Below are 23,419 nucleotides of genomic sequence, written 5' to 3' on the forward strand. Positions count from 1 at the left end.
GTCGTTCCGTAATTTTTCCCCAACGATTGAGAAATTTTATGGAATGGAACGTAGAAATAACTCACCACTTTCATAAAAATTGTTGAACGTTCAAGAATTTTCGATTTTGAAGGCATAATAAATCGGGAAGTGTCTGTAAGATTTTACTTCTTCGGGAAAAATTACATGACAATTTCGTACTTTGTTCGATGATGAATCTGAGAATTCGCTGAACGCTTCAGATTTCTTCTCTTCCATTCCTATAAAAATCGCCGGAAAACGATTCCCCATTGCGGATTACGTGAATTGTTCCGTAATTTTTACTGAATATTTCCCTCCGTGAAGGACATTCACTTCTGGGAATCACAATCCTCCATCGATCCTTTTCAATCCTTTTTGCTCTATCCATTGTCGATAGACCAGAAACTATGATCCCTTTGACAATCGATGATTCATCACCGGAATCGCTCGATATGTAATGGAATGGGCTTATTACAATCGTTGGAAGCCTTTGCCTTGAGATTTGTCTTAGTTGAATTTTTGCGCTACACTGTTAGTAAATTACTCTTAAAATTTCATGTGAAAAACCTCGAAATTTTTGACAGCAACAAAGCTACATGAAATTTCTGTATATTTATTGATTGACGAATCAGTTAATTTCTTGAATATTCAAGTAGGGGAGAGTCGGGCAAAATGGGACGTTTCGTGATCTTCCCTAATTGTCAATATTATCACTTATAAATGAAGATATCCTCTACTTGAGGTATTTTTCATTGCATTACATGTCGCCGTTTTCAAATTTGCCGAGATTTTGTGAATGATTTTCCCTCAATTTTTCTCCCCATGAATCAAGGTCTCTGGTGTGAATACCGCCAATGGGGGATACCACACACTGATAGAATGATTTATTTATTCCAAACGAGATTCGTTAACTATTAACGAATGGTAGAGTTGAATATGACCAAATGAATATTCGTTAATAGTTAACGAATGGTTCACTTGAATGGCGAAAGTCAAGTCAAACAAGGCTCCTCAAATATACATTCGTTAACTATTAACGAATGAACATTTGGTGGGACCGAATAGACCCTAACCTCCAACCAAAATCCATTCGTTAACAATAACTAATCCGTTCTATCAGTGCAGCTTTCAGGGAGTTCCAGGAGATACTGCGCAGGACGCGTTCCCTTTTTTACATGGCGGGATCTCCATTAGACCTACACCATGGTACTACTCTCACATTCGACAGGTGGTATGTACCTACTCCCATTTGAAATTTCAGCTGACCCACTTTATTGCTTAAAAGTCAACGTGAAGGTATTCTAAATATCACGAAGACGTGCAGGACAATGAAATTCAAAGAATTTTAGGGTCAAAGAATTATGGAAACAATCTTTCATAATTCTGTATTTGTTAAAGAACTTATTTTCATGTTTTGTTATGCTTTCTCAACGTTTCTGTGGTATCATAAGTTTATCGTGTTATAAGTAATAGAAAACAAGACAAATTAAATTTGTTACTTGGGAATTTAAACGGAAATTTCACTTTAGACAAGAAATTTTAATTATTATCATGTTGGAAAAACATTTAGAAGACAGCGATTACCGAAAAATCATCCATTGAAATTTCCGGTAAGAGTTTTGTAAATTTATAACAAGTAATATTTTTACTTCAATTTCAAGGAATTTTGTCATTGGAAATGAATAATTTCATCTAAAAATCCGTGGGAGCTGCAAATGTCAATTTAATTGTTTACGGGAAAATTAGAGGAAAATCGGAAAAATTCAGGGATATCTCTCCGTGAATTTAAGATTGCTCCGAATTTTCAGGGAATTCTTTCAAAATTCCGGGAATTCAAAGAATTTTAAAAGGATTTCCTGAAAATTCAAGGGAATTTGCCAGTGAATATTCAGTTCCATTGGAAAAATCATGTAAATTGCGGAATTTCTGACTTCATGCCGCTAAAAAATTGGGACTATACTTAAATTTTCAGAGAAACTTGAGATCCCATTGACTTTTTCCCTTTAAAACGAATTCAAGATTTTTTTCCGGAAAATTCAGCCAAATTTTTTTTGAGAGTGTATGTCCTTGAAGTAGTATATTTCAATACAAGTGTGTAAAAGTGTTTTTTTACCTAGATATATACTACACGGAGAGAAATGTTCAGTAAAATTACGGAACTCTCAGTTCGCTCACCGATTACGGAATCAACTCAGAAAATTTAAGTGACAGTATCGTAATGTTTCACGGAGACTCAGGTAAAAATTACGGAACGCTCTGGAAAAATTTCGCGATTTTAGGTAAAAACCGCCATATTTCGCTCCGGAATTACGGAAAAGATACGTAATTTTTATTGAATATTTCTCTCCGTGTGTATTCAATACAAGCGCAACTTTCCACTTATTTTTCATGACAAAAGTAATGAAAGTTATTCCTGCAATTAGTTACCGATTTTAAATGTAAAAATTAAATCATAATTAAATATTATAAATTTGGTTATCCCTGATTCAACCCCCGTAATCACGATTCTGCATCGATCAATTAAAAATCACGCACGCGTGGAAGACGAACTCATCGACCCTCCCGCCCTACCCATCGTCGATAACCCAGAGGCCTCGATCCCCTTGAGAATCGATAAATTATCAATGGAATGTCTACCTTCCGCTGCCCGTACTTCCATCACTCCTCGCCGTCCCTTGACGTCTCGGTGGCACTGTCTGGTTGGGCCAGAAAAGCCCCCATTACGTCGCCTCTCTACGCGTATCCCGCTGATTTGCATTTGCATTCGTGACTCTGTCCGATAAGTGGTCGCGTTTTGATCCAAGAAATTTCTTGGAATAAATTTGAATGAAAGACTGAGGGAGCGTGCGTGCCGAGGGGGGGAAACACAAAAACTGAGGCTAATTCCCACGTCGAGACGTCATATACTTTTTTCATATGCCTGTGAAAGTTGTGAATAAAACAGAAGAATGCGTTTTTCATCGTTTTATGTGGTGATTCTGAGTATTCTCGGGGCCGTGGGAGCTGAATCTGCCGAATGGAACACCAAGGATTTTATGAAAAGGGAGCATTCCCTCATCAGGCCTTATCAAGGTGAGTTTCACCCTCAATTCATTCACACTGCACTGGTCATACTTCAATTTAGATGTCCACTGATAACTGCTATCGGCGTTTCAGAGGTTAGGATTGTTCCAGAACAAGCTTACGTGGCTTTGTCCTGTTATTCCACTAGTCATGACTATTTACGACTAGTTTTCCATAATGCATAGTCTCTCGTGTTGCTTCATTTATTGATGCATTTTCAAAATGATTTTTTTTTCGGTGTTTTGCATCGTTTCTTGCAGGCATGGGGATGACTATACCTTACTGGGACTTCATGGGGAGTACTATGGTGACGAACGACTATATTAGACTCACAGCGGACCTTCAGAGCCAGCAGGGAGCCCTCTGGAACTCGGTGGTACGTGATGAATAATTTCAGAGCTTTCCAGAGAGAACAACAATTATTTTTGCCAAATATCCATTTACTTGAGAGAAGTATTCGTTTTTTCATTCATTTATCATTCCCAGACAATCCTCATTGAGTTTCATTTATGTTAATTATATTGTTCTAGAAGACTATCATGTTAATGAGAATGTCGAATGAACTCCTTCAATAATTATCAACATTAAAAAATTGATCGAAATTTTTGCCTCGACAAAATACGAAATTTAGCAAAAATGAATAATCATTAGAGTTCATCCAACGTCATGGGCAAAATACTTCTCTGGAGCAACATGACTGTTATGACTCGATTGGAGAAATACGATTTTGAAAAAAATAGATGCTTCTCTCAAGTGAATGAATATTTGGCAAAAATATTTTTTTTTCTCGGTGTCCTTACACGTTTTCATTGGAATTTCCTTTCAGCCATGCAACGTGCGCAACTGGGAGATCCAGGTGCACTTCAAAGTTCATGGAAAGGGTCGGGATCTCTTCGGGGATGGGTTCGCGATATGGTATGCTAAGGATAAGATGCAGTCTGGACCTGTTTTTGGGAATCAGGACTATTTCCATGGATTGGCTGTCATTTTGGACACTTACAGCAATCATAACGGTCCTCACAATGTATGTTATTATTTTTTGTTGTTGTAGATAATATCTGTTTTATTCTAGTTTATTCAGAGATGTAATAGACCAGAATGACTTCACATCTCGTTGAATACTTGTAATATTAGGGGACGAGCGAGAAAAAGGCGTTCGAATTTTTTTTAATGTTAAAACCTTAACATTGTTTAACTGCTGATGGAATAGAATAATTGTTTTTTCCTGGGAGAGTACTTTTCTCTATCTTTGTTCTAAGTCAAGTCTGAATTCAATTCATCAATTTAGTCCTGAGTTATAAATATTTTAAAAATGCCTGAAGTGTTCATCTTGTCCCCCCCCCCCAACTTTTGTAATTTCAAGTAAAAAATTTTCTGTGCCGAAATCTACATGAAATTTATGTATATTTCTTCATTGAGGAGTCAGATAATTTCGTGCATATTCAAACAATTTCTACACAGTAAAATTTTCATCGTAAAAAGTACTGAACTCTCCTGTAAATCGCGGGAGACAATAGGTGGATAAAAATCAAAAGGAATTGATGAAAAACTAATAAGATGCAATGAAAAATTAATATACTCACATGAAATTTCGACGAACGTGGTTCAGTAATTTTTGACACGTCAACAGTGCCTTCTTTGATGTACTATTGTGTGAGGTTCAGTAATCCTTGCACTCTTTTTAAGTATATTACTTAAGATTCATTTGAATTTACAATTTTCTTAATTGCATCTTTGAAAATCTAGGAAAATTAGAAGAATTTTCATAGAGTAAGAAAACCTTGACTTTTGCTCTTGACATTAACACCATTTTTTCTCGAGATAAATGCCCAGTTAACAAAAATCTAGGGTTTTTTCTTATAAAAATATCGTGTTTACAAAAGTTACAGAAATTTCCTTTCAATTCCAAGACATTTCATGAATAGTGATCTGCAAATGGAATTGCTTCATCTCGTTACTGATTCGTATGCATGCTTCCATTTGCAGCATCAACATCCCTACATCTCAGCAATGGTGAACAACGGTTCTCTCCATTACGACCACGATAGAGACGGCACCCACACACAATTAGCCGGATGTGAAGCGAAATTCCGGAATCTTGAGCACGATACACACATTTCTGTTAGATACGAAGGGGACACCCTCAGTGGTAAGGAATGAAAAACATTGATCTATTGTATTTGTATGTTAAATATTTATCGAAACATTGTGCATTGACAATGACATAGCACTATAAGGAGAGACCGCGATGAAATTGAAAGTCTATTTCATCATTTTTGCGTCAAGTGAACTTTTACGAAAATTTTGCGTAAAGAGAATTTTTTGTGCGCAAAATTTCACTTTTCAAACATTGTGATGAAAAATAGGGTTCCAAACTCGTGCCACGAGTGTTCTTTAAAGTGTAAAAAAAAACATTTACGTATTCGTATCGGAATATACTATTTTAGTCTCTTCATCCTCACTGGGTGAATCAAAAAATTAAACTTACCTCTTTTCTGTCACCACCAGTTCTTATAATTTCGTTGAAAATGAAATAACAGTATTCTAAACTCCTTTTTTTCAATTTTTCGTGATCGCAATTGATAGCTAATGAATATTCTATGAAAATGAAAAACAACGTAAATTAATTCTACAATTGAAAGGAAGAGAAAATACGTGAAACGTATGACCCCGCTAACAACCCAGTTACACTGTCGTTAAAAAAAATTATGGCTCTGAGAAAATGAATTCTATTCAAGATTCTTGAGTCTAAGGAGACTCGTTAACTCCCATCGCTACCGTTAAATTTTTAATAGGTTTTAATCAGTTGATTAATTGGCAGAACAGCTGTAAGACAGCCTCGATACTATTTCATGGGCCATCAAAACTTGAGTTATTCACGTTTATCGTTGTTGAAATTGTACAGGGTTTAGTGACAGGCAATTTTCATGATTTCAGTATCAACGGATATTGATAATAAAGCTGCCTGGAAGCCATGTTTCACGGTCAGTGGTATTAAATTACCCACTGGATATTACTTTGGGGTGACAGCCACCACTGGTGACCTTTCCGATAACCATGATATTCTTTCTGTTCGTTTGTTCGAGTTGGATTTACCTAATGATGTGAGTATAATAGTCCTGAATTAGTACCTCATAGATATTTAAGTACTTGGGCCATTTTCCTTTTGTAATGCTCCTTTGAATTTTTGAATGGGCCTCAGCACTTGTAATGTGACCTCGGCAATTCCAATGCAATGACTTTATTATTCACTCTTTGAAAATCTGAATTTGCATTCCATTTTGAGGAGTCAAGAAACACTTTAAAAATTTCGAAAAAGTTGCAAAGTCCACTTTTTAAACAAGACTCATAAAATAAGTGATAAACTGCAGCTTAAAAACATTACTAACTTTTCAATAAATAATTCACAAAGAATCAATTGCCAAAAGCCATTTCCTTTTACGAAATTTAATCGATAAATTTGATGTGTGAAAATTTCAAAATCTATATCGAAATTTACACGAAACTGTAAGAGTTCTTATAATTAGGGTCGCTCTTAAATTCCACCAGGCAATTTCATCCCGAGGTGTTCAATCATGTCAATGTATTCTTGTCCTTCAAAAATTTTTTTCATCGCCACGACCATTTTTATTTGTATGACATTTAACTTTATCATCACCTACTTTCATCATTTATCACATTCTTCGTGACGTGAATATAAATAGAGACATGAAAATTTAATTTTGTGAATTTCCCCGCAGCCAAAAGATACAGAAGACAGGTCGAATATAATCCCCTCAGCGACATTCTTCGAGTCCCCGAGGGATCACGTGGAGGATCCAAAACCCTCGTCACTCAGTGGCATAAAAATATTCCTCCTGATGTTGGTTGCAGCAATTGCCCTCATCGCCTGTGTCGTTATCGGTGTTATGTTCTACCAGAAGCACCAGGAGAACAGTCGAAAACGATTCTACTGATGACTCAGTAGCCCAACAATCCAATAAAATCAATAATCAATAGTTATGGAATTTCTATGAAATGCCTGCATGCGAGTGAGTGAATGCATAAATTGTTTGCTTGTCGAATTATTATTTTTTAGATATTGAGGGGATCCAGGGACTCATCCAATCGATTGTAGATAAACTCAGTGAATGTGTAAAATATTTAAACGTCAAATGTTTTGTAATTCCCCCACTCGGAGTTTTTAAATTAATCTGATGTGTCATAATAAAATATTTAAGTGCATAATTGAGACTGTCACGAGGGCAGGTTCAATTGTCAAAAGCAACTCTGGGGATTTTTCCTTTCCTTCCATGCCCACTTGAAATTAAAAGAGTAACTTTTTTCGGAATTCCGTGGTTTTACAAGTAGTTCAGAATCCAGGGAAGTAATTAGATTGTAATGAATACTCCTCTGCTGCCGGTGATACAAATCATCACACGAGTTGACACTCACAATTTTATTTTTTTATTTTGAAGAATTAGACTAAACGAACCTATTACCAATTGATAAATTTCCATTGGTTCTGCTCCAATTGCTATCCATCGATTTAATTATTTTATTTATAAAATTGAATTAACTATGAGTAAGCCATATCAGTCACGTCAGGTACATCGATGAAGCATAAACACCGATTTTATATTTGTAAAAGTGTAAATAAACTAAAATCAATTCTCCACCTGATAAACGGAGATACTGACTGATTCGAGGATGTTTTCCTCTTCACGCTACCCTAGAAACAATACACTTTTTAAACTTATAAAAATAATCAGGAGATATGTAAATCGATTTAAGTGACCGATGTATATTATTATACAAATATCAATAACGCGTAATACCTGTACAGATGTTTTGTCGACGGAAATGCCAAATAAATGATTGTTCATAAACGAAAAACGTGCGTAATTGTTTTTGTCTTCATGGAAAATTAGCAAAATTTGCGAATTATTATCTCATAGTGTATCGTTTGATATTATTGTGCACAATTGGATCAATTTGAAGAAATCGTCGGAATAATTACAATACTTCCATCCGGAAGCAAAAAAAAATTCAATCATTCGAAATGAAAATATATTTCGTGAATATAAAAATAATCCTTCATTTACAAATGTCATGTGACTTTGAAATAAGCTGTAATCATGTTACATTAAACTGCAGTTCATTCTTCACTGATATTTCCTCCTAAAAATAACAAAAAATATATATGACTACTTCTTAGACTCTGACTCAATCGTGAGATCTAAGATTGGCACATCGAGATGGTTTCTACGTTAGATTGAAAATCCACTTGGGATTACCAGCGGGAAAAATAATACTATTTTTATTCACTTAACTCTCCCATTCTTACAAGGCACATTCAACTCTGGAATGAATTTTTCAACTTGACTCGTGTCAATCCATCAATCCAGACAGCTACATAAACATCGATAGCACCTACAGTTATTTTTTTTATCCCCTTTGTAAAGTAATTACAAGTAAGAAAAATATTTTATGCACATACTATGGACATGTGCAGACCTAATGAGGTACTGGATGATTAATCAATTAATTAAATACAGGTGATGTGTGTGTCATGCTACAGGGGAGATAACTCACAACGAGAATACACGTTTTACATTGAATAGGAGAGATATTCCTGCAATCGGTTCTCGGAAAATTACATTTTTCATGAAAGTGCGGAGCGCCCAATTTTTCCAAGTTTTCGACAAGAAAAACGCCTCTTGCTTAACTACATAATGAAATATTGTATATTACACATGGAAAGAGCAGTTTTCAGCTTGTAAAGTAATTAATTTTTTAAATTGTAACAAATCGCGGACTTAACTGGACTTGATCAATACTATTTCAGATCAATTAACAAAATCCCAAGGAAACACCTAAAATCCTATGAAATATGGACTGAAATCCTCTGAAACCCTTCCAAATTCATTCAAAGCTTGCAGATTTCTGATGATTTTATGAAATCCCATAAAAATGACAAAAATATTTAAAAAATCTTCAACTATTGAACAATTTAATTTCATTTTAACTAATCACTTCTGTTGACATCTTCCCACAGAAATTCCTGATCATGAAATTCATAAATTTTCATACTATATGTTCTTCGCTTCGTACTATCAAATTCAATGAAAAAAAAACTGAAAAATTAAACCCAGGAATTTTGTCACGCGTGAACAGTCCGAAATCTTGAAATTCTCCTCCAATCCTTGAAAAGTATATGAAATTGACGGAAAACTTTTATCGTAATGACAACCCCCCGCCGAAAGCCGTACTGTTCTCACTCGTCCCTAAATCACTTGAAAACGACTAAAGGATTCAATAAGAAATTCAAAACAGTCTTGATCCCGAGAACAAGTGTCCTAGTGACAACCCCAACAGAGACCCTACACCCCCTCTCCCGTTTGCTCGGCTCAAGATGAATAACATGGCAAGCACTGCAGGCGACCTCCTCGAGGTGCACCATGGGCCTAGCTCCCCCCAGAAGCGACTCCCCCTCGCCCCCTTGATTCGTCAGTACCCCGGAGAACTGTATCTTATCCCCAGGATAAATATTCAAACTGAAATTCATGAACGAGTGATCCCCAACTAAAACGATCTCCGCATTGCTCCCCCAGAGTCCATTCTTCATCTTCACAAAGATCTCAAACTCATACCTATTCCAATTGTTAACCTGGCACTTTCTCCTCTGCATTTTCCCAATCATCTCGCAGGTACTCCTCCTGGTGGGATCCAGCCCCTGACAGAGGCCCTCATCCACCGGCACCCCAAAGACACAACTGAGCCTGCTCTCAATGCCCTCAGGCAATCTCCTCAAGACCCCTGCAACGCTGTTCTCAACCGTCTTGACCCTGATATTAGTGACATATCCCTCCCAGGCGACTGTGATCCCCTCCAGCTGTGCGCACTGCACCTGAACCTGAGCCTTGGACGAGAGTTCCTCCCAGGCAGGCTGATGGCAGTGATTCTGATACTGCTCCCACGTCAACATGGAAGCCCCTGAATGCCCAATAACCCCCTCCTCGCCATTCTTGTACTCAAGTATAACCGGCCAGCAGAGAAAGACCCCAGCAAGTGCCCCCACGACCAACTGCACATACGTGATAACCCAATTGAACCTGGACCCCCTGACCCTTCTCAAGTACCAGGAGGCAAGGAAGGGCAGTCCCCCCACCGCCACAGTAATCCCAATCTTCATGGCAACATCACTGTCCGACAAGTACCTGGCAGCGGCTACAATGGGCAGCAGAACCGACGCCAGTCCAGCAATAGGCAAAAACAAAACCATTCCAACGAGTGCCAGCGCCCCCCTGATCAATCCATACCAAGTGGCCCCTTGAGAGCTCAAAATGGCAATCTGCCACCAGCTCAGGGTCACACAATGAGGTATAAGTGTCCTGTAAGTGCCCTTCCACCCGTCCCTCCCCGCCATCTTGGCGAAAACTCCAGGAATGAGAAGGTAGAAAACAGCCCTGAAATTCAAGCAGAATTCAATGCCATTTCCAACTACGTAAGAGGCGAATGTAGGGACTCTTATGTCCAAGAATCTCCAGGTTTGGGCGACCACGATGTCGGTTTCATAGGGATATTTTGCGAGAACGTGAACGGCAAAGCTGACGAGAGCCAGGAAGTCCGGCAGCCTCGAGGAGTCCTTCCACGCAAAGTTGTAGAGAGTTGCTAAAGTAAGTACGAATGCAATCATCGTGAATTCGGATTGTGGAGTCCACTGGTGTGCAATTACAGGATAGATCATGAGATTCAGCAGGAGGGCTAGGAAAAAGTGACCGTAGGGCTTGAGATTATTCCTGCAGAACTGGTACTCAGCCTCATCGGCGTTGAGATTACCACCGGAGTAGCTTATGAAGAGGCCAGACCAGTTGCGAAAATCGTGAAATTCTCGTTTACTCTGGAGCATCTGAAAGGTCGCCACCACCATGATGATGAATGAGAGGTAGTAGATTACCATTGGAACAAAGAGGACTAGGCTCTCAGTGCCGAAGAGGGAGTAAATGACGAGGAGGATTAGGGTCTGGAGGTTTGAGGTGAAGAAGGACTTGGCGTATGTTCCACCGCGTCTGCCAATTCTTTCGACAATCCACTCCCACATCCACTTGAGGGATTCCAGGGGGTGGACGAAGGGCCTCTGCAGGAGAGGTACATTCTCAAGCTCCATTCGTGTCTGATTCACCGTGCAGAGGGCTCTTGACACTGTCGGCAGAAGTCCACGGGCGTAACTTGTTGCTGCGGACACCAGCGCTGCCTCGGTTATCTTTTCACCCTGATGATCAAAGCTCTCGGGGTATTCCAGTGATCGGTGGGTACTCTCGTCAACTCCACTGCTCTCGGAATTGCCCTCGGAGTGCAGGGAGTCATCGTCGGAGTCACTTCGCGATCTGTCGCGAATTGTTCTTAATTGACGCCTCAGTTGGTCCATTGTCACGAAGTCCTCGCCGTTGGATAAACTCGAGAATAATTCACGCGCCGCACGTCTCGCCAGTTTCTCATCCTGCGGCATCTCGAGACAACTCTTTGCATCGTAATAGTTGTGTTCTGTTATGCCGTGTCCCGTTTCTAGGCATTTTTTCAGGATCTCTGTTGCCTCGATGTTACCTTGCTCCGAGGCCTTTGTCAACCAGTACACACCGAGCTTTGCATTCTCCTCTTTGTCTACGTCGCGCTCTTGGGAGGAGAGAGATTATTGTCAGAGATTTTCAGGCGGAGTGGATGAAACGGAATGGTCCAGTAAGTTTTTGGGTAAATGTGGAAAATGGACACTTTTGGTTTTCTTTTAAGGCCCGCGTGTATTATCTTTCGAATGTGATCTTGGTTGTTTTATTTTATTTTGATAATCTGAAATGTTCTGCATTTGCCATTCAGTTTTACATAGCCCTGGAGTCTTCAAAAATTGTGATTGCACATGGCAAAAAAACGTTGAAAAAGCTGAACATTTTCAAAGAGCGTTTTTGAATAATATTGGGAAATAAACCCAATAGGGAGGAAATTGGAAATTAATTATTTACAGTAGCTAATGGCTGTTCAGTCGTCATTTGTCTCAGTGGCCAATGCCTGTCCGATCGTTAGTTGCCGTGATAAATTATATATTTACAATTTCCTCTCTGTCGGACTTATTTCTCAATCTTTATTAAAAATGCTCTTTGAAAATGTTCAGCTTTTTTTCTAGTTTGATTGTGCAATCATAATTTTTAGGAACACGTTCGTGATTTAAAATCCAGTGGGAATTGTGATATATTTTAAATTATGAAAATGGAAAAATAATCGAGATAACGATGGAAAGATAATCCATCCGGACCTTAAATGCTCGTCACAACAAGGAATTTATTAATGAATTTATTTGTTCAGTCGAGACCATCATTAAGGAAAAGAATTTTTCCGTACTGATCTTCACTTTTCCTCGTCCGGGGATTGGTATCGGCCCTCTCCCAAACTCGTGAAACTTAAAACCATTACGGGAAAAATGGAACAAAATAACGGAAAAAACTACAGAGAAAACCCCATGGCACTCGCCCTGAAATATACTATTATCTTCCATGGAGCAAAAAAATCAGCCCATCTTGGGCGAAATTCCATGAGAGTGACACTTCAAAAAAATCAAAAGTGTTCAGTTTAGCCCACTCGGCTCTAAATGCCGTTATGGCCCTGCAGAGTAGCTATAGTTCTCGTTCTTTATGAAGATTAAGAGAATAGAAAAATCTACAGAATAAACCGTCACGGTTTGAATGCAATAATAAAAAAAAAGAGAATAGAAAATCGATGAATTTCCAAAATTTTAATTACATTGAACACAATTACATTGAATCTCTTGAGCTACTATGTAAACTTTTTCCAAAATAACTATATTCCTTATTGTCTTTAGAAAAATTCAGTAGCGAAGTGGTAAAAGGAGATAAGTGCATTTTTTTCAAAATTCCTAATTTTATTATTATCATTTGAAAATTAATATTTCAATGTGTTTCACGTAAAATTTTTTACTCTTTTTTAAATGCACTTATCTCCTTTTAGCACTTCGCTAGTGAATTGATATATCAGAACGATCTATGCAGTAGCGAAGTAATGAAGGGTAGCAAAAGATGTTGAAATTTCCAAGAAATTTTCATTGTGAAGTTCATAAAAAAATGAAAATTGTTGGAAATTTGGGGCATTCAGACGAAAATTGTTGGTAATTATTAATCTCTTTAAAGTTCAATTTAATTGAATGTTCAATTCCACAATGAGTTGAAAATTTCAAGCTGTCGTTGAAATATCAATGATCGCTCAACATAACTCAATTTTTTTCCATTTTCAATTTGCCCTTCAGTTATTAGATATGCATTGAACAAAATGAAGTCTGAGATGAATTGAGTCATCTCGTTTTACAACTTCACCGCTCAATTTCTGTTACGGTTCACTTATTCAGGATCAGGTAACGTTTCGTTACTTTTTATGCTACTCTGCAGCTATAACGATGCAGTTCTCAAACAAGGCTTGTTGGGACCAAAATTATGACAAGTTAAAAATTACCAAAAAATGAATTCCTCTGATCTAAAAGTCCAAACTCTATTTATTATTAATCACTGAAACTACAAATGTATCGAGTTGGACGCACAAGAATGATTGAACTACGTAACTAATCTACATCAAATTAGCTCGTTTGGAATTTAACACAAAATGATTGTAGGGGACGGTGGGGTAAAACGGACACTTTGGACTTTTTTAAAATTATTCATAACTCAGAAACAAATTGATCAATTGAGCTCAGTTTAGGCTCGTCACAAAGAGAAAGAATTGTTCTTTGTATTGAAAAAAAAAGTTATTAAATTTTATCAACATTTCAACCCCTCATTGACATTAAAAAAAAAGTCAAGTGTCCGTTTTACCCCAACCTCCCCTACTTTTGCTGCAGAATAATTCTCAAGGTTTAAGTCATTACAATAAAAAAAACTAGACTCAATTTTTTTCGTAATTTTTAAACAACGATTTTTTCGGTTTAATCAAGACATATTTGAAAAAATATTTTCTTTCACTGTAGGAGAGAGTGGGGTAAAATGGACACTTTTTCATTTTTTTAGAATATTCACAACTCAGAAACAGATTTATCAATCGGGCTTGATCTAGATCATCACAAAGAGGATAAATTGATAAACTGTGTTTTTCATTGAAAAGAAAATTATTCCATTTCATCAACAATCCGATAAGTCAATGTCATTTGCATTGACATTGCAAAAAAAGTCAAAAGGGTCCATTAAACCCCGCCCACTCCTACAAAATTAATAAATACGAATCGCTGAAAAAACTGCATTCAGCAAAAACTAAAGTCCAATTGAGTGAAATTGAGTTATCTCACTGGTTTTGACACTAAACTATTGAATTTATGTCATGGCTCATTCATTTAGATTGTTTGGGTTTACTGTTAGGGGGTTTACATACCGCTGCGTTCCTCCAGCAATCGTTTTCCGAGGACTACTTGAGACTCCGCACAACCGTCCTCGGCCAGTTGAGATCTCAGGCCTCTGAGCGAGCCTCTAGGCCCGTCTGTTTAAAAATCGTCGAGGAATGAATGAGGAAATTGTTGTAATTTAGCGTTTGGTAAGTAGTGTTTAGACTCACCATGAGAAAACCACTGTTTCCGCACGGTTTTACCCGACAATGGCACAACTCCCGCCATTTCCCAGCGTCAATTCATGCAACACGCGTGAAAAACTTCATTCGGGGAATTATGAATGATTCGAAGAGTGATACAATTCACTGCGACAAGTGTCAATCGTATCTCAGAGGTGATGGTATTATTGAGAGGTTATTCATCTCTGTTGCTTGTGTTGTGATCACTAGTGCTGGGATTCCCTGGGAGAGGGCGACGCGAGCCCGCGTCGTTAGCGCTATTGAGGTTTCAAAAATCATTTCAATTTCAACTGATGCACTATCTACGCTTCCTGAAAATTGCAGTAACAAAAACCAATATTCGATTAACCACTCGTTGGGATTTATTGCGCTGCACTAGCACTATGGGGAAATCAACCGAAAAATCTATTCCATTTTCGATAGAAATTTATTACTCGCTGTTTTTACAGTTCTATTCAATCATACATAAATAAATTTCGGGGGGAAATTGAGTGCGTGGGGAGGGAACAATATGCAGGAGGGACTTATCAAATTAAGAATAAGAAGTTTTATTCTATGTGAGAACAGAGTAAGTTTGATAAATACGCTATTAAAAAGGAGGGGAGGTATGGAATAATCCGATAGAAAATACTAACGCTTTACCTGCTCTATTCGAAAATTACACTGGTTTATCCAATGAAATTTCAATTTTCACGTCCATATCGCAATGAAAATTATTGAAAATTTAGAAAATTAATGGAACTGTTTTTCGGGATTTTTAATCTATTTGAAAATTCAATTGAATGTGATCTTCAATTCTCATAATGAACTGGAGAATTCTAGCTGTTTTGAAATATCAATGATCGGGCGATATAAAAAAAACAATTTTGTTGGCTTTCCAATATGAATAAGGGATTCCATGAAGGATTTGATTAACTAACATTATAGTAAACGTCGATTGAATCTTCTATTAGAAAGTCTTCTTCAGAATATTGCAATGTACAACAAAAATTTCAGTGAAAAAAAAATTCTGTAGTATCCTCTTCTATCACACATTTCCTATAAATACTCCTATAAAAAACACGTGTCACCGCGGCTGGATTTCTAAATGCCCTAGAGTTCTCTCTGGAATTTCCCCACACGTGTGCCAATTAAAGTTCTCAATTCTCAACTGAATACAACTATCTCCCCCCATAAAAACAGAATATGTTGATTGTTCCCGAACTGTTTTTCGGGATTTTTAATCTATTTGAAAATTCAATTGAATGTGATCTTCAATTTTCATAATGAACTGATCAATCAATGATCGGGCGATATAAAAAAACAATTTTGTTGGCTTTCCAATATGAATAAGGGATTCCATGAAGGATTTGATTAACTAACATTATAGTAAACGTCGATTGAATCCTCTATTAGAAAGTCTTCCTCAGAATATTGCAATGTACGACAAAAATTTCAGTGAAAACAAAAAATTCTGCAGCATCCTTTTCTATCACACATTTCCTATAAATACTCCCATAAAAAACACGTGTCACCGTGGCTGGATTTCTAAATGCCCTAGAGTTCTCTCTGGAATTTCCCCACACGTGTGCCAATTAAAGTTCTCAATTCTCAACTGAATACAACTATCTCCCCCCATAAAAACAGAATATGTTGATTGTTCCCGAACTGTTTTTCGGGATTTTTAATCTATTTGAAAATTCAATTGAATGTGATCTTCAATTTTCATAATGAACTGATCAATCAATGATCGGGCGATATAAAAAAACAATTTTGTTGGCTTTCCAATATGAATAAGGGATTCCATGAAGGATTTGATTAACTAACATTATAGTAAACGTCGATTGAATCCTCTATTAGAAAGTCTTCCTCAGAATATTGCAATGTACGACAGAAATTTCAGTGAAAACAAAAAATTCTGCAGCATCCTTTTCTATCACACATTTCCTATAAATACTCCCATAAAAAACACGTGTCACCGCGGCTGGATTTCTAAATGCCCTAGAGTTCTCTCTCGAATTTCCCCACACGTGTGTCAATTAAAGTTCTCAATTCTCAGCTGAATCCAACTATCTCCCCCCATAAAAACAGAATATGTTGATTTTTAATTAACAAACTATTTGTGACTTGCGTCGCGGTCCCCACAAGATTGATCCCCAGTTCCATAAGTTTAAGGAGAATAGTCAAACTCCTGCATTCAACTACAGCATTAACCGTGTAACAATGGAAAACGAGAACATATAGACGGTGAGTGGGTGGGCGGTTGGAAGGAGGAGGTGGGAGCCCAGAGAGTTGAAGACGGAAGTTTCGTTGGTAAAAGTTTCTAGGCAGTGAGTACAACAGCCCTGTACAAGCAGGGTCCCTGAAGGCTTGTCTGTCTGAGCCCCGGCCATACGACTCCTACAATCCTCTTGCCCTCGGGACTCGGTGATGCTGGATGTCGAGTGTGTACTTCACGCCTGTACTCGATATCCATGAATCTCTTTCGTTGCTCACCCGTATCCAGCACAAGGGGTTGCTCCCTTGCTAAACAAGCCCAAGCTAGGCGTGAACTTGCTAAACAGTAATTACGCAATTGTTTGCATTTACCGATGCATGGATAATCGTACAGGGTGTTGGCTAGTTGTGACATAACGCGTAAACAAACGTCATTTGTGCCGCTTTGAAAACCAGTTGTTGCCAATTGTCGTCTCATGCACAGCTCTATGTCATCCGACAATTGACAGCTGTGCGAATCATTGTCGATAACTGGTCCTGACAGTATGTATGATGCTTCCCTTTTACGTCCGCTCTGAATACTGTCAGCTATTCGCCACGACAACTGTAATCAATTTCAATCATTAGTTTGTTTCATGTTCGTTAATTGAGACTATTGAGATTAATGTTGCGGTTTTTTTTTCATAAGGGGGAGGACACGGACGTATATCATTTTTATGATGGAGTCATATCTCACGAAGTGGAAATGTAAGAGTGAAATAATTTTTATCAATTGAATGAAAACTACTTCCTGGCCATTCGGCTGGCTGAATCGCCGGGTGAAAAGTTGGAGATTAATATTCTATTATAAATCCCCCGGTATTCACTCAAAATCCATTAGAATCTGCATATGAAAGTGCATTCAAACAGCGCCGACCTCAATTTTCTCAGTTTGGTTTAATAGGGTTTTACTTTGGCTCGTGAGATGATTTTTTTTTTCGGAAATTCATTTTCATCGAATGTTTCGAATGTTTATTGGGGAGAATTGTATTCTCTCACGCTCGTGTTTTCCTAGTTCCGGTAGTTTCACTTTGCCATATATAATACATCATATATTCGGAAAGTTACCTTTTTAAAGGGTAAAATTAATTATTCATTATGCTTACCACAAGGATGAAAGAAAGGTCATTACTGAGAACTTGAGACCTGATTTTCTATGTTTTTTATTCAATAGGATTTTGCTTCTGGTTCGTGACATGTTTGTTCGTTAAAAAATATCTTCTCATTGAATGTTTTATTTATCAAGAATATCATTCCCACGTTCGTGTTTTCCTAATTCGACTAGTTTCACTTCACCATAATCTATCATGGTTCATAAAATTTACCTCATTGAAGCGTAGAACGAAGGATTCATTGTTCTTACGTCGAGAACGGAACAAGAGAGTCTCGAGAGTCAAGAAGGTCTGGATAGTGATATTACATCATTCATAAACTTAATGGAGGCCTCAACAGGGATATACAATTATTTGTTTTAGAATGAGAGATGGTGAGGACCCTCTTGACCCTCCGAACCCTTGTAAACTCGACTTTGCGAAGGGTCGTCGCCTTCCGACTTGAGACATACAATGTGATATGACTATTAACCCCTCACGGACGGGGCCCTTTTGTTTCCAAGCGTAGAGTACGCTCGATACAACTAGAACATAACGACTTCTAATCAATGCAAAATTATGAAACTGATATGTAATTGAAGTTACAGTATTCCTTTTCTCGTTGTTATTTGTTTAGTTGAGTTAAATTCCATAGTTCTGGAAATAATCAATTTTAAAGTGAGACTTTCACTCATGTCATAGTGCGCAAAAGTGAATTCCGACCAAAAAAATACAAAAACTACGATATTTCGAAAAATTTCAATGGGATGTCACGGTTCATGACATTCCTAGGCATTTTCTCCAAAATTAAGAAATCGAAAAAAATCACGATTACAAAGCTTCCATTCGGAGGCAAAAACAAAAGTCATCAATTTTCTGTCAGTGGTCCGTTTTGCCCTAGGGGTCCATTTTACCTGCGGTTGGTTTTGTCCATTTTGCCCTCCCCTCCCCTACAATATGACTGTTCAGGAATCGACTCCTGAATTTCCACGGTTTACATGAAAAAAACCTCATCGAATGTTTCCTCCACCCTAAAAACGACACTCTCCCACGTTCGAATTCTCCTACTTCAGCCAGTTCCCCTCCACCCTAATCCATCGCAGTTTACAAAATTTACCCCATTAAACCATAAAACGACGTATTCATTATTCTCACCACAAGAACGGAGAAAAGAATTTTAAACTTCAGATCCGTGGCGTTCTTAAGTGGCTCAAGTGCATCCAGGGCGTCCAGTGTATGTAAATGTGCATGAGTATACAGTGAAACATATCTGTCAGTTAAATCCTCAACCGTCATCAAGGAAAATGAATGTGAATCTCCAATTGATACGAGTAATTCAGGCTTGACTACTCTCGTTGCATCATTCTCTCTATAATCCGATGTATTTTCCAAACACCTGTGGTAATCCACAGTGGGTTCAGGTGTCGGACTGCAACTGTCGTCCGTGTGATAACCAGCGCTGCTGGATTCAGCCGCTGTCACATCGTATCTATCGTCCTCAATTACAGTTGAGAAGAATTCACCGCACCAACTGGATGTCTATTAATCAATCAATGGAGCCATTGAGTTTATCAATTAACTCAGGAATAACCGCAAAAAATTCTTCCCCTGAAAAGAAGGGGGAAAAAAATTAATTATCAAGAGTACTAACCGATTCAGCGGAGCCTGACAGTCCATTCATCAACTGCAAGGCCAATCCACAAGCTTTGGAAAATTGAAGTAGCCTCGAAGCGAGAGCTGGCTGTTCCTTACAGCCCTCACCACCCCTAAACTTCTCGCCAGAAGTCTTCCTGAGCGAGGTCCATTGGCGCAGTGCCTCTTTGTCCTGCTCAACTCGCCTTGACAATTCATCCGATAACTCCTCCAAATTACGTCCAACCGCTTTCTCCAGAGTATTCAACAGGCTTTGATTGTCAATGAGCCGCTGCTGTACCTCGCTGTACTTCAGGGACAGCAATCGCTGATGCGAGGCAGATCGCAGTCCATGGGGATCCCCTGAAGTAACTCTCGTGAAATTGCATTGCTCGGATAAATGCAGAATCAGGGCGGAGGATGAAAGGGAATACATAAACCAAAAAACGTGGAGAATACTGACCTTTCGAGCGTCTTATCGCATCCTTTCCCAAGTTTTCAATCTTGTGCAGAGCAAGTTTGTAAGCATCGATCCGCAACTCGAGTTCCTCCCTGAGTTTAGACGTCAATGGTAGCAAATGAGTCTCCACGGACTGTCCAATACGTTTTTCTTCACTCCTCACTGGGCACGGTATTGGTCCATGTTTACCCAGTCCCTCAATCGCTTCGTCCAGTGATTTCTTGCGATTAACCACTAGAATACGCGCATTAGGATTTACTCTTGATAAAGTCAGTAGCAATTTACCCCAGTTACGTAGACCCCGGTTATCCGGGCTCTGTGATATGAGGTGAATAATTTTCCAAAGCACTTGGTCAACTCTGAGTAATCGGATCAGGTCATTCTGGTTAATATTCTCCATATCCGCAAAACGTTGATAAAGTGTCTCGAGTAGTGCCAAACTGCGGGGCAATGTTTCTATCACGAGGTCCACTGGTATATTGGGTAGTGTTGATGCCAGTGTGTAACGAGGCAATTTACCGAGAAAATTTGCTGCCTCACGGTACTGTCTACCCTCGTACAGTCTCAGCAATCTGGAAAACACCATCGTTACGACGGATTACGGAAGGAGTATGAGGATTTGAATGGTTTTACGGGGATTGAGATATAGAAAATGCACGACATTCAGGAGATTCTCGAAATCCAATTGCCTCTGGCGCAAATCCTTCCTTCCCGCTTTCACGGTATCTCTCTCTTCGCTTGTTCCAATTGTCAAGAATCCTCGGTTTGAAATTCTGTTGTTTGAATTAGGGGGAAAATATTGCCCATCAAATTTACGTTGGATGATGCTGAATTGTTAGTGGGTATAAAACTATTCTATTCGTTCAGTGTGAGGTATAAAGTTTATAAACTGGCGTGGGAGATAAATTCACACGAGTTGGAATATATTTGCGTGGTCGTGTGTGTTGTGTATGGGTTGCTTTTGTATTATTTGTATTCGCGGGTTTAGCGCCGTGACCTGTACCTATATCCCATCCTCTTGCTACCACTTCAACTATTTGAGATTCATTCTTGTTATTCATTTGCATACTGAATAAGCAATGGTAACCATTGAGACCATTAATCAGAGCGAAATATTAAAAACGTTTCGGAGATGTTTGAATGTGAACATAATGTAGTATGCAATGTTGAAATTTTTTTGGCACGTTACGGTTCCGATGAAATTTCACGGAATTTTGTCATTGGAAAATCAAAATTTTGGGGGATAATCAATGGAAACTGTAAATTTCAGTATAAATACTGAATTTGAATACACGAAAATTAATAGAATTCAGGAAAATTCAGGGTACTTTAGTACTAAATATTCATGTTTTCATTGAAATTCAAGTAAACTGGGATATTATCGTCTTTTCCCTGTTAAAAAATGAAATTTCATTGAATTTCCTATGAATGTTTTCCCTAAATTGAATTCAATCCGTTATTTCAGTTTTCACGTCCATGAAATTTCATTTTTTTTCAATAATGTACGGAGAGAAATGTTGAAGGAAAATTGTCCAGAAATTCCCGGCAAATTTGACTGTTCGAAAAGTAACTAACCGACAACGGTGGCCGAAGTGATTAAGGCGTCACCTGGCTGGATGAACGGCCTCGTGCGGCGCGGTTTTGAAAATCAAAAAAATTTATTCTCTGTTTCTCAAGGGTATACTGATATTCAGGCAAATGGGAATTTACTCGGTAGAATTATTCTATAACTTCATCATTAGTCTACGGATGTGAAACCAATTAATAATGCTGCAATACATGTAATCTAGCGAATCGATCATTTAGACACTGAATATCCCGTAAATGTTAACGATCGAACCGATTGATCCTACCGAAATATTGAAAACATTCTGGATATGTTTGGAACACAATGCAGTACTGATATTGAGCGGAATATGTTGAATGGATGATCGTTCACTGAATGGGTTGTACCATCATTCTATTGAAAACTTACAGATATGAACAGCGAAGAAGGCAGTAGTCGATATAAATCGCATAAAATGGAACGTAGCCGCATCATTGCACGTCCTGTGAATAAAAGCCAGCGCATTGATTCGTTTTTTTGTTGAGTATAAGTGAAAAAGCTCCTCCACTACTTCCTCTCAAAATTAATTTTTGATAATTATTTGCATTCGGAGTGGGTAACGTTATCAATTGAGACGATTCATCAGAGTAGAGTGTTCAAAACATTTCGAGATAATAGGCCATAAACATAATAGGGTCCTGGTATTGAATGAAATAGTTATTTTTAATGAACGATCCCTCATTGAAGAATGATTTATTCTCTACTCCCATTGAGAATCTACAGATATTAGCGACAACCAGTGCCACTTCATGCAATATACTCAACATATTTAGTTCCGATATTCCGCGAAATATGTTGAATGAATGATGGCCCACTGAATGCAATGAATGCAGCATTCGATATAATATGCATCACCTTTATGAAAGCAATACATAGGTGACATATATCAGACAACACGCATTCATATCACTCTACATCCAGCAAAAAGGTAGCAATCCATCGATTCATTTCGTCCACAGAGCGTGAGTGAAAGGGTTTCCTCGCTACTTCCTCCGAAAAATCCGTTCTCAGAAAAATTTTGAAAACATTCCAGACATTCCGCAATAAAAATAATGAACTCCCGATGTTGAATGAAATATGTCGAAGAGCCGATCTCTTTTATTGAATCATTCTACTCAAAACTAATATACATAAAATGTATTATAATCTAGTGTGAAAGGGCCAATGCATTGATTTATTATTTTTTTTTAAAATTAATTAAATGAATGAAAAAGCTCCTCCACTACTTTCTCTCAAAATAAATTCTTGATAATTAATTGCATTTGAATGTGTAACGTTAACAATTGAGACGATTCATCATAGTAGAATATTCAAAACATTCCGTAATAAAAATAATGAACTCCCGATATCAAATGAAATATGTCGAACGACTGATCTCTTTTACCGAATCATTGTACTTGAAATTTACAGACATGAACAGCGAAGAATGCAGTAGTCAATTTCATGTGCATAAAATGTACTATATTGCAGGTACCCGAGTCGAGGATTTGGTTCTGATTGGACGTACACAGGTCTTTCAAGATCTCTCCAGACCTAGATGGACCTGGTAAGTCCTAATCAGTTCTGCGACGTACTTTTCCAGAGACCATTCGAATCCTCAGTTCTTTTCGGTCCTGAGAAGTCCTCCTCGATGCTACCGAGAACGCGTGATTTTACGAGCGGGTGAAGGGGAAGGCATGTATGCGGAGGGTTGAAATTTGTAGCCAACGAGGAGACAGGGTTGCAGAATATATTTTAGCC

At 38.1% G+C, this 23,419-nt stretch overlaps 3 protein-coding genes across 3 annotated transcripts in view; 1 reads left to right on the forward strand and 2 right to left on the reverse strand.

The window, feature by feature from the left end:
- The first annotated feature begins 2,713 nt into the window (after positions 1-2,713).
- Positions 2,714-7,938, forward strand: LOC107047907 (vesicular integral-membrane protein VIP36). Its single transcript, XM_015270819.1, has 6 exons — positions 2,714-3,072; positions 3,324-3,439; positions 3,890-4,087; positions 5,050-5,212; positions 6,001-6,167; positions 6,804-7,938. Exons 1-6 carry the CDS (start codon positions 2,949-2,951, stop codon positions 7,017-7,019), a joined length of 984 nt encoding a protein of 327 aa, XP_015126305.1. The 5' UTR covers positions 2,714-2,948; the 3' UTR covers positions 7,020-7,938.
- Positions 7,343-14,828, reverse strand: LOC107047906 (wolframin). The gene is made up of 3 exons (XM_015270818.2): positions 14,644-14,828; positions 14,464-14,568; positions 7,343-11,718 (listed from the first exon to the last, which is right to left on the reverse strand). The coding sequence occupies exons 1-3, from the start codon at positions 14,699-14,701 to the stop codon at positions 9,335-9,337; spliced, it is 2,547 nt and encodes an 848-aa protein (XP_015126304.1). The 5' UTR covers positions 14,702-14,828; the 3' UTR covers positions 7,343-9,334.
- A 2,129-nt stretch (positions 14,829-16,957) lies between these two features.
- LOC107047800 overlaps positions 16,958-23,419 on the reverse strand; it is an 11,251-nt gene continuing 4,789 nt past the window's right edge. Inside the window, exons 2-5 of the mRNA XM_015270636.1 lie at positions 20,077-20,645; positions 19,633-19,976; positions 19,137-19,520; positions 16,958-17,455 (exon numbers count right to left, since the gene is read on the reverse strand). Coding sequence (XP_015126122.1) covers positions 16,958-17,455; positions 19,137-19,520; positions 19,633-19,976; positions 20,077-20,645 — 1,795 coding nt within the window. The remainder of the gene's footprint in view (positions 17,456-19,136; positions 19,521-19,632; positions 19,977-20,076; positions 20,646-23,419) is intronic.

This window comes from Diachasma alloeum, unplaced genomic scaffold, assembly GCF_001412515.2.
Source record: "Diachasma alloeum isolate Michigan unplaced genomic scaffold, Dall2.0 Dall_scaffold_78908, whole genome shotgun sequence".
Taxonomy (NCBI): Eukaryota; Metazoa; Arthropoda; class Insecta; order Hymenoptera; family Braconidae; genus Diachasma; species Diachasma alloeum.

Coding starts and splice junctions, on each gene's coding strand:
- LOC107047907 (XM_015270819.1), top strand. CDS start 2,949: ATGCGTTTTTCATCGTTTTATGTGGTGATTCTGAGTATTCTCGGGGCC. Junction 3,073..3,323: donor CCTCATCAGGCCTTATCAAG/GTGAGTTTCACC, acceptor CGTTTCTTGCAG/GCATGGGGATGACTATACCT. Junction 4,088..5,049: donor ATCATAACGGTCCTCACAAT/GTATGTTATTAT, acceptor TTCCATTTGCAG/CATCAACATCCCTACATCTC.
- LOC107047906 (XM_015270818.2), bottom strand. CDS start 14,701: ATGGCGGGAGTTGTGCCATTGTCGGGTAAAACCGTGCGGAAACAGTGG. Junction 14,569..14,643: donor GAAACAGTGGTTTTCTCATG/GTGAGTCTAAAC, acceptor ATTTTTAAACAG/ACGGGCCTAGAGGCTCGCTC. Junction 11,719..14,463: donor ATTGCTGGAGGAACGCAGCG/GTATGTAAACCC, acceptor TCTCCTCCCAAG/AGCGCGACGTAGACAAAGAG.